Genomic DNA, 15888 nt, shown 5'->3' with positions numbered 1-15888 from the left:
TCTCGCAATACAAAGTCAATGGTGGGAAGAAAAGTTAAGTGGTACCAATGTTACTGCCAATGTCCCGCCCCTATGCAAGACTCAGGAGCATCTTGTTGACATTTAACCTTGAAAATACCTGGGTTTAGACCCCTTATGTACCATGTTAAGTTATCTGCAGTATTAACGTATCCTTATCATTTGTAAAACTGATTATTTTGTAATTACAGCATTAATATGCATACTAGTATACCATAGACACATGTAATCATGTTATGAATAGTTCTATCATGATCTATGCCCTTCAAAACATGGGTCTAGACACCTTCATTTTTCAATTATCTGCAATATTGGCTGAGATATGTCAAAAATCGTTTTTTTGATAATGGCAGCAGTAATTTGCATAAAAATGGTATGTGGGACATTTTTTCAGCTTGGGGCCATAGCTAGTCATTTTCTACACATTTTTTCCAATCTAGAAACACTGATTAGAAGTATATCTCCGGGGGGTGCAGGGGGACCTAGTCTTCCTACTAGACTACTAGTGGAGGCTCGGCGCACGCTGGGTTGCTGGCTGAAACGTTGAGTTTTTAAAAACAAAGCTATAGGTTGGAGAACGGAAAAATGGATATCGTGGATATAATTCCCAACCGCCGTTCATTACTTTATTTATATATATATATATATATATATATATATATATATATATATATATATATATATATATATATATATATATATATATATATATATATATATATATATATATATATATATACATATACATATATACATACATATATATATACATACATATATACATACATATATATATACATACATATATACATACATATATACATACATATATATATACATACATATATACATACATATATATATACATACATATATATATATATATATATATATATATATATATATATATATATATATATATATATATATATATATATATATATATATATATATATATATATATATATATACATATATATATATATATATATATATATATACATATACATATATATATATATATATATATATACACACACCAGTGTGGTCACCCGTGGGAATGCTATGTGGGCTAACATGTGGGTCCCATGTGTATCCCCTACGTAGGCTCCAGCTGGATTTATCCATAGGCTCCACCTGGGGGCCAACTGGGTTGCCCCCGTGGGCAGTGAATGGGCTTTTCGTGGACGTGAATGTAAATCAATCCTGCATTCGCTACAACATCACTTCTGCTTTACTTTCAGTAGAAATATCGAATGGAGTGTATTTAGAGAGGCTTTTGCTCGAAATGATCTTAAAGAACATCTTAACTTGGATCTGTTAAAACAGGCTAATAATGGTAAATAATTGAATAATTCAGTGGCGTTCCAGTGGCATCTGAAATGCCTTGGAAAATCTTGCTGTGGTATTCCTGCTTCCAGAATAGCAAGGTTGTGGACCTCTGAAAGTTTGAGAAAGCCGAGATCTGTTCACCCATCCCTGAAAGAAATGGTGACACACATCTCGTTTTTTCATTTCTGTTCCTCACAATTCTCTCTCTTTTATTCACACACACACACACACACACACACACACACACACACACACACACACACACACACACACACACACACACACACACAAACACACACACACACACACACACACACACACACACACACACACACACACACACACACACACACCTCTCTTATAGTATGTATAGATTTACTAAAAATCAAACTTTCAACCCTCTGCATTGAATCACCATCCGAAGTATCATAAAATTGCCAATTCAAGTATTATCGATCTACATCAGGGTCTACAACATGGCTGCTGATTTGGAAACTACAATGTTTCTTCAAACGGAATGATTCTCTTCAGACAACAACAAACTCACCTTTAAAAACTGTTGTTGAACTGGTCTCGATAACACGTTGTCTGCCAGCTTCTGGCTGCCATTTTTAAAAACTTCTGAAACGAACATCGACTTGGCCCACCTGGGACCCACATAGGGCCCAGTTCAGAGCCCACTCAAAGTCCAGTTCAGCCCATCGAAATGACGAAATCCCATGTGGGCTCCAGCCAGCTTTGTAAGGTGGGATATGACATCAAAGAGTGTCGTTCTAGTTGTAGAATGACATCGGCAGCCCAGGTGGGACCCATGTGGAACCCAGTTTAAAAAACCCACCCAGAACCCAAGCCCACCTTAACCCATTCAAACCACCTATTTCCCAGCTGGGCCCCAGCTGTACATGCTGGCTGGATCCCCTCCCTCCAAACATTGAGTCAGTTTGTTTTTTCTCATTTTCACATGCTAATTAAGATTTCATAGATTCCCTATCCTGAGGGGGGCAGCAGTGTTCCAGGTTGAAAAACCCTGTGACCAAATTCCCTGGCGTCTGGTTGTCGGACTTTGAAAAACTGTTGACACAAATATCCCATGCTTGACCTTGCAAAACATTCTTTCCCTATGAGGCTTAGCCTGCTTGTCAACTCTGTACAACTTCTCTTCGAGGCGGCAGTCTGTGGCATTGGGGAGGAATGAACTTGGGACGATGTTTTGAGATCTTTAAGCTTTGAGAAAAGTATATTAAGCCGACAACGGGTTGTGGCTCGCTGAGATGTTGGGGCGGCTGTGGACACCAACGTCTCCCATGCATGTATTCTTATCTCTAATAAACCTCTGGTACACTGGCCGAGTTTAACAAGGTGCTTATTCATTGGGAAAAGGATTAAAACCCACGACACCAACATGTCGATATCCCTTTATAAGAATGGGAAAATTAGGGTCCAAATTAGAAAAATAGCTCAATGGAATACTGCTCTCCCCTCTGGGCTGGTGCTCCTGCCTCACACCTAGCTCGGCTTCACGCGGTTGAAACCAAAGCATTCAGAATCATTGGAATATTCCATGATGAAGCTAACTCTGAGGGCCTTTCTCTCTCTCACCGCAGGCAGGGTTGGTGGTCTTTCTGTCTTCCACCGACTTCTATCCGGCCTTGCTCCCCCTGCTCTCTCTGTGCTCTGTCCCCCAAATATTCCTGCAGGACGCACAAGATCTGCCAGCAACCCTCTTATGGTGAAACGACCAAAATCAAGACTCTCTATTCACCTTTACTCTTTCATTCCTCTTTTCTCCCGCCTCTGGAACAAACTCCCTCACTCTCCTCAATCCCTCTCCTCCCTCCAGGTCTTTAAAACATCTGTTCACCACCATCTCTTATCTTCCCCCATCCAAAACCTTGATCTTTTCTACCCCCGTTAAAACACCCCAAATCCACCTCTTTCAATCCCCAACTTCTTTCCTGAAATTCATAGTAGTGTTCATTTGCTTTATACCGTGTACCCTTCCTTTCCTCCCCATCCCTCCCCCTTCCACCGATCTACCGACGTCCCTGTTCTCTACTGTTGTTGTGCTTGTGTGCTTCCCTCTCTCTCTCTCCCCCTCTTGTCTCCCGCTCCCTTCATTGTATGTTTCATGTGTCTGTGCATGTTTTCATGTTCAATGCGTTAGCTCTTACACGAGCCTCGATTCTGTATACAAAACAAAACAAAAATTCTTTACAAGTAAATGGTAAAGGCAGCATCACCTCTAACGGCATTTATTAAACGTTTTCAGTTGTTAAAAAAACACATTCAAAGCAAATCGTACAGAAAACATGCAAAATGTCAGTACACCCAAAATGTTAAATTCAATGGACCTTAGGATCCGAAATAGTGTCTTATAATTTAAGGCTGAACTGAAAAATGAACTGTTTGCAGAATATATTCTGCATTTTAAAAAATAGCACCAACCAATAGAGCACTCAAATAAACCGGTAGTTCGAAAGTCGAGATATTCCAGTGATAAAGTTTCACTTTAATAAAATGAAACATAAAAATCAAGGCTGTATTACAAAAGACAAGGTTCATCAGCTTACAAAATCTTAACCGTGCTCCAACGGACAAGTAAGTAACCTTTTCTGCCATCATGGAGATTTTTAGTAGTCAGGAGTTTTTAAATCAAGGATCTACGCATTCCTCAATAATGCGTTACCCATTGCCAAGATCAAAAGATGTGCCCGCATTGCCCATGCATACACATTCGACAACATCAAATATTCAAACATCAAATTTGACAAAAAGCAAATAGATATTCAAGTGCAACTGTATTTATATATCGCATTTGATCATGAATGCCAATACCCTGAAAAGGTAGCAACTGTTAAAAAATAATAACTATTTGAAGGTTCATTGTACATTGATCTAATGCACACTTTGGAGTCATTTTCTTTCTACATAGTGCTGACTGAGCAAATTGAGCCAGCTGAACACTTTCGTCCAATCACAATTCAGCAAGGCCATTGACGGTCATCTGTCCTGACTGCAGATTGGATAAATCCTGCCTAGTCAACCCAGTTTAATGAAAAATGACAACGTAGTCTCTCGGACGCCTTTTGTCAATCTACATCGGTGGTCAAGATGAACAATGGACTTTACCACGGCAAAGTTGACAAGAGTATGTTTACCACGGTGGGAAATGAGGTGCAGACTTTGAGTGTTTGAGGCCACAGCAGCAAAATATGATCAAACAATAATATAAAAGTATGGCTAGTGACACAGTAGCCTCCATAATGTGCACATTTCTGAATGTAAAAAGAAAACACAAAAAAAAAAAAAAACAATCACTTACATTCAAACGACAACTAAAAATCCTTACCTGGGCAATGTGAACTTTTTGTGTTTGAAATGGTGTAATAAAAGTAAAAGGTTAACAACGAACAGTCTCCGATACACTGGCTGTGATGTTGAACATGTACTCTTGTATAGGAATTAAAGTACACAACTGCGGGTGATCAAAACGAAGCAGTGATTGACCCAGAATGATAAAGCGATCCACAAACATTTCCAGTGCTAAAAGGGTCCTGATGAGGGAATATAATTATTTAATACATTGATTGCAGCACCATTGGCAACAAATGAAACTGAAGCGAAACTCAAACTACTACCTCGTCCTCCAGAATGGGCAGGAAGTGATGAATTCCCCCCCCCCCCCCCCCCCAATTCATCCGTGATCTTGCATAAAATGTGTGTGCAAGGTAAGATCAAAAAGAAAATATATATATTTTAAATTCCACTGTATCTGAAGCTCATAGACGTGGTTCTGAAGGACAAGGACATCAGGAGACGATGGATAAATCGACGTAGAGCATGGGAGTTCAATTCTGGGTCACAGAATCATTATTTGCCATTGATTTATTTATTACATACATGCAAAAATAGACGAATAGATGAACCGCACAACAACAGTTTGGGATCTAGAAACTTCTTGAACAAGACGATGAAAAACTGCCCCGAGTAGAAGTTGTAAAATGCCACCCATTTTACTTCAAGTTATTTTGAGCCTAAAATGTATGTATTGAAGGAGTCTTCTTCTTACGTTACAGCATCATACCAACTCCTCGGGCTGCTCCATCCCAAAGTCTTTCTCTCGTTCCCCAAGTATGTGTCAGGCCCCTGTTGGATGATTGTGGAAGCAAGGCCTTCATTCGTGGAGAAGGCTCCGCGTCACGTCCGACCAAAAGGAAAAGGCGAGGAGCAGAGCCAGAGAGCAACGGAACCACACGAGTGCAGTCAAAATCACGAGTTACTACGTGATTTACCTGTCAATCAAAACAAATAGACGCTTGTTTAAAAACAGATATTGTTTGTCTTGATAAGATAAACAGAGGCAAATTTATTTTCCTTGAAGGCAAATCCGACCAAAGTTATCAAAATCCAAAACTAGTGAGGATCCACTCTTAGGAGAGCAAGAAAACACCATCTGTCCTCTGACCTCAAGATTGAACGTTCAAACTTGTCTCCCTCCTCCAAAACCTGATGGTGCTTTGTTACCTCCGCCAGCGAAGGTGCATGGAGTTTGTTTTCACCCCTGTCTGTTTGTCTATCTGTTGGTTTGTCTGTACGTGAACAAGATATCTCAAAAGGTTGTGGACTGATTTGGACGAAACTTGGTGGAGAGGTTGGGTGTGTGACAACACCGGCTCGCTTCGATTTTGGTGAAGATCTGAATATGGATTGCGATACAAGAGTTATTTAATTTTTAAGTGTTTCTTCACCATTGGGAGATCGGGCAAAAAGCGATATTTAACATGATATTTAAAAAGTTATGGACGGATTTGGACGAAACTTGGTGGAGAGGTTGGGTGTGTGACAAGACCACATCGATTCGATTTTGGTGAAGATCTGAATATGAAGGGATTCGGACACGAGAATTGTTGAATTTTTTAAAGTGATTCTTCACCATTGGGAGATCGGGCGAAAATCGATAAATAACATGGTATTTGAAAAAGTTGTGGACGAGTTATGACGAAACTTGGGAGATGAGTTGGTTCGGTGACAAGAACAAGCTGATTAGATTTTGTTGCAGATCCAAATCTAGATCCGGCCTATCAGTGGAGACAAAACATCACCCGCTCAGCCTGACAAAGGTATGCGCTCTACCGAGTGTCGTTTTAGTTACATCTGTTTCTGGGTTATGCTCGCAAATCACACACACAAATCTCACACTCTTACTATGTCTCTCCGAAAAGATCGACTGGACAACCCTCCCATCTACTTTCTCAACAATCCTCTCCAAGAAGTTCTGTCGCTCAAGATTTTGGGTCTCACTATCTGCCATGATCTTTCTTGGGAAAACCACATTTCCAAGCTGGCCTCCAAAGCCAGTCGCCGACTGGGCATCCTCCGTCGTGCGAAGTCCTTCCTCGGCACACCTGAGCTCCTCACCACATACAAGGCTTTCATCCGCAGCTCAATGGAATACTGTTCTCCCCTATGGGCCGGTGCTCCTGCCTCACACCTAGCTCGGCTTCACGCTGTTGAAACCAAAGCTTTCAGAATTATTGGAATCTCCCGCGATGAAGCTATCTCTGAGGGCCTTTCACTCACTCACCGCAGGCAGGTAGGTGGTCTTTCTGTCTTCTACCGACTCCTCTCCGGCCTTGCACCCCCAGCTCTCTCTGTGCTCTGTCCCCCAAATATTCCTACAGGTCGCACAAGATCTGCCAGCAACCCTCTGATGGTTAAACTGCCGAAATCTCGGCTCTCTGCTCACCTTCACTCTTTCATTCCTCTTTTCTCCCGCCTCTGGAACAAACTCCCTCACTCCCTTCAATCCCACTCCTCCCTCCAGGTCTTTAAAACAGCTGTTCACCACCATCTCTTATCTTCCCCCATCCAAAACCTTGATCTTTTCTACCCCCGCTAATTCACCCCAGATCCACCTTGTTTGAAATTCCAACTTCTTTCCTGGAAGTCCTGGCAGTGTCCATATGTTTTATACCTCTCCCACCGCCCCCTTCCCACGCCCCCCCCCCCCCCCAAAGCCCTCGCCCTCTCTCAGATCTCTCGATGTCTCCATGTCTCTCGGTCCCTGCTCTCAAATGTTGTGTTTGTGTCCTTCCCCTTCTCTCCCCATCTTGTCTACCGCTCCCTATGTTATATGTTTTTTGTGTTGGTTTGTCTTTCTGTGTGATTAATGTTCGCTCTTTCACGAGCCTCGACCTTGTATACAAAAAAAAAAAAAAAAAAAAAAAAAAAAAAAATGGCACCCCACAGCCGACGCCGCTCATGACAATAGTTGGGGGGCCGATGTACTCAATTTCAAGTTCGTGTGCAGTTCATGTTAATTTTGGCCAACCACTATGAATGTATTCTACTGGGTCCTACTAATCGGAAAAATGATGCCTTTTTTTCTGTTGACCTTTAGTGACCTTGACTCAAGGTCAAAGTTCAAACGTCATTACAGTGACCATACTTCATTCAAAGTATATCGACCTTGGCACCAAAATGTGCCAAATTTCACAAGGAACATTGATTATGACATTTGTTTTGTCATTTGCCCTCTCAGATGTTTGCAATATGCTAATTAATAAGCAAATGACCTAATTAGAGAAAAATATGCATAATTCATATATGGTCTTCACCATACACGTAAATCCCATCGCTTCGCATTATTATTGAATGCCAATCATTAGTTACCATCTCAAATGTGTTCTCCTGGATCCTAAACTGGAAATATATGTTGCTTATTGTTTTCTGTTGACATGTTCTTGATATTAACTGACCTTTGACATGTACTTGACTTTACTTACCTTGACCCAAGGTGAAATGTCAAATGTCATTTTAACCATGTGACGTGAACAAGGTTAAAACCTTTATATATATATATATATATATATATATATATAGATCCTCTTGAGAAAAATCCAGTCACTCAAACTTTTGGGCCTCACTATTAGCCATGCTCTTTCTTGGGCAGACCACACTTCTAAGTTGGCCTTCAAAGCCAATCAGCAACTGGGCATCCTCCAACATGGAAAGTCCTTCCTTGGTATATCAACTTTTATTAACCTACAAGGCTTTTATCCACAGGTTGATGGAGTACTGCTCTACCCTCTAGGCTGGCACTCCAGCCTCACATCTTGTACAGCTTAATGCCGTGGAAACCAAGGCCTTCAAGATCATTGGCATCTTTCACAATAATAATAATAATAATAATAATAATAATGCATTTATTTTATATAGCGCTTTTCAGGGAGCCCAAAGACGCTTTGACAGAGTGCAAAACATAATGCATAGCAAAACATAAAAACAATTGCAAAAAACAAGAATCAATAGGGAAATATTCAAAGCAAAAAGGAGGGAGAAGGAGAAGAGATAGTCAGGGGTTAAATGCTGTGGGTTAAATGTTGAATGCAGTGTTGAACAGGTGGGTCTTGAGTGATGTTTTGAATGTGGTGAGTGAGGAGTCTCTGATGGTGTGAGGTAGTGAGTTCCAGAGGGTGGGAGCAGCGATGGAGAAGGCCCTGTCCCCCCAGGATCTGAATTTGGTCCGGATGGGGGGGGGGGGGTCAGGAGGTTGGTACCAGCAGAGCGGAGGTTGCGGTTGGGAGTGTGTCTGGAGAGGAGGTCAGCCAGGTAGGATGGGGCCAGGTTATGGAGGGCTTTGTAGGTCAAGAGGAGGATTTTGTACTGGATTCTCTGGGAGATGGGGAGCCAGTGAAGCTTGTAAAGGACGGGGGTGATGTGGTCACGGGTCCGGGAATGGGTGAGTAGACGGGCAGCGGAGTTCTGAATGTATTGGAGTTTATTGGTGATTGTTGAGGGTGAACCATAGAGGAGGCTATTGCAGTAGTCCAGACGGGAGGTGATGAAGGCGTGGATGAGGGTTTCTGCAGCCATGGAGGAGAGGGATGGACGGAGACGGGCGATGTTTTTCAGGTGAAAGAAGGCTGTCTTTGTGATCTGTTTAGTGTATTTGTCGAAGGAGAGGGTTTGGCCAAAGATGATGCCAAGATTCCGGATGTGAGGGGAGGTGGATACTGGGATACCGTCGATGTTGAGGGCAAAGTTATTGGTGGATTTTATGAGCGTTTTTGGGCCAATGATGATTATTTCAGATTTATCATAGTTAAGTTTGAGGAAGTTAATTTGAAGCCAGGATTTTATTTCAGTGATGCAGTTTGTCAGGATAGAGTGGGTGGCGGTGGAGATGGACTTGGTGGAGATGAAAAGCTGGATGTCATCGGCGAAGCAGTGGAATTGGAGACCATGACGGCGGATTAAGTGACCGAGAAGGGACAGGTAAAGGATGAAGAGGAGGGGGCCAAGAACTGAACCTTGGGGGACACCTTGGGGGAGGGGAGCAGTGGGGGCTTTGCAGTTATTGATGGAGATGAACTGGCGTCTGTCAGAGAGTTATGATTTAATCCAAGAGAGGGCAGTGCCAGTAACGTTAAAGGTGGTTTCAAGTCAGGTGAGGAGGATGGTGTGATCGATGGTGTCAAAGGCGGCGCTGAGGTCGAGGAGGATGTGAATGTTGAGGTTGCCAGCGTCAGAGGAGAGGAGAAGGTCGTTGGTGATTTTGAGGAGAGCAGTTTCTGTACTGTGGTTGGAGCAGAATCCGGATTGGAATGTTTCATACAGGTTATTGGCAGAGAGGTGATGTTTGAGTTGAGCGGCTACAGCACGTTCCAAAACTTTCGACAGAAAGGGTAGGTTGGAGATGGGTCTGAAGTTGTTTAGGGTGTCAGGATTTAGTCCAGGTTTTTTGAGAATGGGGGTAACAGCAGCAATTTTGAGGGATGGTGGGACGATGCCTGTAGACAGGGAGGAGTTTATTGTTGCAATGATAAGTGGAGAGAGAGCAGGAAGGGAGGCCTTGACAAAGCTGGAGGGGATGGGGTCAAGAGTGCAGGTGGCAGTTTTCATTCCTATGAGGAGTTCAGAGAGGTCAGTAGGGGAGATTGGGGAGAATTGAGACAGGGGATGGCAGGATAAGGGGGGGCAGGTGGTTTGAGGGGGAGCGGGTGTGGCGGTGGTCAAGCTGTTGTAGATGTTTTCAACTTTGCGTTGGAAGAATGAAAGGAAGGAGATGCAGTTGTCTACTGTGAATGACTGGGTGGTGGTGTTCAGGGGGCTGAGGAGTTTGTTTATTGTAGAGAAGAGTGCTTTTGGGTTTCCGGAGCCAGAGTGGATAATTTGAGAGTAGTAGGCAGAGCGGGCGTGGGAGAGGGCATCTTTGTAGTGTTGTAGGTGGTCCTTGTAGGCTTGGGAGTGAATTGTGAGACCTGTTTTATTGCGGAGTCTTTCAAGTTGGCGAGCACGAGTTTTCATCAGGCGGAGTTCAGGGGTAAACCAGGGAGCAGAATGGGTGAAATAAACTGTTTTGGTTTTTATAGGTGCAAGTTGGTCAAGGCAGGAGGAGAGAGTGTGGTTGTAGTAGTCAGTGAGATCAGAAGGGTTGTGGAGATCAGAAGGGTTGTGGAGGTCAACGAAGGGAGAAGTGGACATTTTTTCAGAGAGGGTGGATGAGAATGAGGTAGGTGAAAGAGCGTTTAGCTTATGGAAGTTGATAGTGCGATAATGCCTTGGTGTTGGGGCGGGGATGTTGATGGTCATAGTGATGGCTAAGTGGTCAGAGAGGGTGAGGTCGGAGCCAGAGAGATGGTGCAAGATTAATCCAGTAGAGCAGACAAGGTCCAAAATGTGACCACGGTTATGGGTAGGAAAGTTGACATGTTGAGTGAGGTTAAAGTGAGGTTAAAGTTAGTGAGTGAGGTTAAAGTGAGGTTAAAGCAGGTGAGTAAATCAGTGAAGTCATTGGTTATCGTGGAGTCAGTGGAGTCCATGTGGATATTGAAATCACCAAGGAGGAGGATTGAGGGGGAGAGGGAACATAGCTGGGTCAGAAAGTAGAAGTCAGACAGGAATGATGGGTGTGGTTTGGGAGGGCGGTAGACAACAGCCATGACTGACTGTGTGTGACCAGAGAGTTTAAAAGCCAGGTGTTCAAATGATGGAGCAGATGCGATGGAGATGAGGCTGGTCCTGATGTATTGTCGGTGAATAACGGCAATTCCACCACCTCGGCTCTCCGAGCGTGGTTTATTGATGTAGGAATATCCATTGGGTGTGGTGAGGTTGAGTGCGATGTAGTCCAGAGGTTGTTGCCAGGTTTCAGTGAGACAGAGAAAGTCCAGTTTATTTTCCAGGATGTAGTCGTTGAGGATGAGGGATTTGTTGTTGAGGGACCGGGTATTGAACAGGGTGAGCTTGATGTTGTTTTGTACGGCGGGGATGAACACAGGTGATTTGGCCAGGGTTCGCAGACAGGAGGTGCGATTGTGTGCGTTGCTGTGACCAGGTGCGCTGGGACGATGAGTGGGAGTGCGCTGAGCCGACCAGAGGACGGGGATGGAGTGACCTGATTGTAAATGAACAAACTTACGACCGGAGCCACGGTGAATGTACCTGGGTCGTCGCAGGAGTCCATTGGATTTGATTGCAGAGATGCATGATGGGGTGGAGCAGGTATTAAGCAGAAGAAGCCTTGCGGCGGAGCACCGCAGAGCCATGCCAGGCAGGAGCGAAGAGACGAGCACGAGGCCAAGGTTGAGGAGGTGAAACAATGGCCACAAGCCACGGGAGCGGGCCCGAGGAAACAGCGAAGGAGCCGGGCAGGTGAAGCCAGGAGCAGAGCCGGGACCGAGCAGAGGGCAGACAGGAGCGAAGAGACGAGCACGAGGCCAAGGTTGAGGAGGCAAAGCGGCAAATGCAGCGGCAAATGACCGCCGCCGCTAATCAAGATCACGGCGGCAAACCGCCACCACCACCGCTGCAAACAATGGCCACAACCCACGGGAGCGGGCCCGAGGAAACAGCGAAGGAGCCGGGCAGGCGAAGCTAGGAGCAGAGCCGGGACCATGCAGAGGGCAGACTCAATGGCCAAAAATCCGCCACGACCACCAGAGAAGCAAGCTAAAGACAATGGCCCAGTCGGAGAAGCGGCGAGCAAGCGACGCCAGCGTCCTCTCCGGACCGGACCGGAAGCGGAAGTCTCCAATGCTAACAATGAAGCTAACTCTATGGGCCTGTCATTTTCCCATCGCAGATAGGTCGGTGGGCTCTGTTTTCTACCTCTTTCTTTCTGCTCTTGCACCCTCCGCACTTTCCATGGTCTGCCCCTCCCAACCCCACCTCCCCCCACCCCCTAGGTTTTTGCAGGGTGCTCACCTCCACTCATATGTTCCTGGTTTTTTTTTCCCCACCTGTGCAGCCAATTTACACATTCTCTTCAATCTCAGTCTTCCCTACTACAGCTCCTCACCACCATCTCAGAGAATCCCCCATCAAAAGCCATGATATTTTCTAACCCTAACTTCCCCTCCTCCCACAAGCCTACCTCTTTCCAAGTTTTCAGTTTTTCTTTCTTGAGAGTTTGCGGCTGTATGCATCTTGTCCACCACGTGTGTCCTCCCCTAGCCCTCATTCTTCCCCAACTCGCTTTCATCGCTGCTGTGTTTCCCCATCCCCTATCTTTTGTACTGTACTGTTCGTACTGTTCCTTTCATTCTATTACAACCTGATCCATTATATTGTCTAACTATTCCACGAGACTTGACTTTATTTACAACAAAAGTGATGCTATCTATATTACCTATTTAGCAAAATGTTTAATGAAAACAAAATTCATTAATAAATTGACATGCTTCTGTCATGTTCAACAATAGAAATGAAGAAGTAAAAATGCAGGACTACAACAACTTTATACTGGTGTCCCCCACCTGCAATAAAAGCAGGTACCTACCTGTAGGATCCTGTCGTAAGGCTGCAATCCTACCGCTTCAGCTGCACCTCCAGGCCGGATGGCACTGACAAACACTCCAGGTTCCAGAACACCGTCTGCAACACTGAATCCAAAACCATCCACTCCAGGCGCACGCCGTAAAGAAAGCTGTGAAAGTGTACCACCATATAATCAGCTTCACCGTGGAATAAATAAAGTGAAGAGTTGAATTTTTTAAAATTATTTTCATCATCATCATACTACAATATGCAATTTGGCGTCTGTTTGTCTGTCAGTCTTTTTGGCCGTGATACATTCGGTCGTTACTTATCCAATCTCAATCAAACTTGACAGGACTAAGGGTCACATCATGGAGGTTGTAGCGAGAGTGAGTTCATTTTCCCCCCTCCCCAAGGGGGTTTCCGTCTTGGGTGATATCAGTGTTTCCAGGCATTTTTCAAGGCTGCTTCGAATAACAAAATTAATAACAACACACATGATAGTAGCATAATATTAATGTTATTACAAAACCATATTAATACTGCACTAATAACATCCCCTCTCACCAAGGGGTTTTTCCTCCTTGGACAAATACCATGTTAACGTGTATAAATAGCTTATCGTGGCGTATCATGGGGCACCCCTACCAGAAGTAAAACACATTATAAACCACAAACACGTATGATTACCTTTTTAAACAGTCGCTAATGCTGTTTAACACTAAACTGAAAGGGAGGAAACTCAATGTCCTTGAGGCATTATATTCTTATCGGACCCGAGCCTACATCTACTGTAATCTATCTACCCCAGGGAGGATGATAACATGGCCCTTTCCTGCCGCTCCCCGAGTGGGTGTACTAGTTATTTCAAAAAGTTTTCAAAATAAACATAACCATCACTGACCGACTAACACTAATATTTTGAGAAACTCTCCTTAATCCTCACCTTTACTCGAGATAATTGCTAAAATCCTGTAATTATCACTAATAATATAAGCTACAATTAGCAATTTCCATGTCATTCACATATCATGGCTGAGAAAAACATTGCCACGTCCATGTTTGCAATTACATGAACTACTGAAGTTTGAAGAGTGACAGTTACAAATCTTTGAATCACGAGAAGCCCCTCCAAGAGACTCTAAGTACAACTTACAGAGTTCCACACATTATGTGGGGTTAGGCCCCAAAGACCATTTTTACCAGGGGGAGGGGTAAAATGAGTATACAAGCTAGATAATGGCGACACACTCTCTTGAGGTTATTTTTACGGCGTAGCCCATAGGGCAAAGCCGTTTAGAACAGTGTTTGTCTATCTGTATGTATGTCCCCTCAAACGTATACCAATCAGAGCTGAGGATCTGGTCACATGACAGGGTGATGTGATTACATCTGATGTCATTACGGCAGTATGGCACCCGACTCTCCACACTCCTGCATTTTGATTCCAATTTCGTTCAGGCCGAACATATCGTCGAACCTGTCATATATCACAATCGCCATGCTCTACCTTTACGTTTTTCATGCAGTGTGAAACACAAACAAACCTATTGTTAAAATGACCATCAAATATCGAAAGCATCGGCGTTATGGCTCTTCCATCAAAATGGTACGTGTAGGCCTTGGGCTTTATGCCTCACCTTCAGACAGCCTCGGACAAATTAAGCCCAGGTTTCTTAATACAGTAGTGTATCGTTTCAGTAGTATCATTTTCATAATAGTAATAATAATAGAGTAAATATGACCATAACACTTTAATCCCAATGTCGTGAATACAAAGTTGATGGATTGAAGTGGTGTATGATTCATTAATCAATCATAAGCGGTGTATGAAACTAACAACCGCGGAAGTAAGGAATTCGCTTCGGTTTTTTGATAGCAAGTTATTAACCCAACCATTGTGGGGTATATAGATTACAGTAGATCTTCCCTCAGTTCTGTAAGTAAAACGTACCTCATGGATGTCGGGATTCCTCCAAATTTCTTTGTTTAATGTTATACACAGCATTAGCGACTGTTTAAAAAGCTAATCATGTGTGTTTGTGGTTTATAATATTTTACAAGCCAGGCTACGCTGCTGCTAGACTTTCGGTCTTGTTTATTTGTTACCTTTATTTGCTCCAGAGACTGACAGGCTTCAGAAACCAAAGGGAAGCGATTGCAATCTTCATTCTCAGCACCCGATTCATGGGGAAGGTGATCCCAGCTTCGAGGATCCTGCCAGAGACACATAAAAACACTCCACATGAAAATTCCAAAATCACTGTGAAATTTTAAAAGCAATGACAGTTCATTGCCCAATGGAATGAGCGATCCATCTGTTTTCAGGAATGATGGCACCTATTTTTAAGTGTTCAATATATTTCCAGATCCATATTTAAAAAAACATTTCCTCGCACATCGGCCTCCTTGTCCGCCCTCGGGGATCATAACCTTTTATGCCGCAGCTCCAATAACAGCTTAGTTAGGCCAAGACAGAGGGAGGCGGACAAACAATGGGTGTAGGGAAGAATGAGGGGCATGAGCGTCTGCATGGGATGGACAAGTAGGATACAGAAGGGAACTTTCAGGAGGGAAAACTGGAAATTTGGAAGAGGAGGGATTTGGCTGGGATTAACGAAGGCAGGCAGAGGAGATCATGGTTTAGGATTGGGGATGATCTGAGATGGCAGTGAACAACTGTCTTGAATATTTGGAGGGAGGAAGGAGATTGAAGAGGATGTGGAAGTTGTTTCCATAGGAGGGGGAAAATAGTAACAAATGAGTGGAGGTAAGCAA

At 43.6% G+C, this 15888-nt stretch overlaps 1 protein-coding gene across 1 annotated transcript in view; it reads right to left on the bottom strand.

The window, feature by feature from the left end:
• Positions 1-3586: 3586 nt before the first annotated feature.
• LOC137425104 (glutamate receptor-interacting protein 1) overlaps positions 3587-15888 on the bottom strand; it is a 97620-nt gene continuing 85318 nt past the window's right edge. Inside the window, exons 23-25 of the mRNA XM_078775297.1 lie at positions 15220-15327; positions 13133-13279; positions 3587-5642 (exon numbers count right to left, since the gene is read on the bottom strand). Of these exons, the coding sequence (XP_078631423.1) occupies positions 5421-5642; positions 13133-13279; positions 15220-15327 (477 nt within the window). The 3' untranslated portion in view covers positions 3587-5420. The remainder of the gene's footprint in view (positions 5643-13132; positions 13280-15219; positions 15328-15888) is intronic.

The sequence above is a fragment of the Myxine glutinosa genome, chromosome 4 (assembly GCF_964187855.1).
Source record: "Myxine glutinosa chromosome 4, kmMyxGlut1.1, whole genome shotgun sequence".
NCBI lineage: Eukaryota > Metazoa > Chordata > Myxini > Myxiniformes > Myxinidae > Myxine > Myxine glutinosa.
The sequence above is the reverse complement of the archived record's forward strand: the minus strand, read 5'-3'. Positions and strand labels throughout refer to the sequence as shown.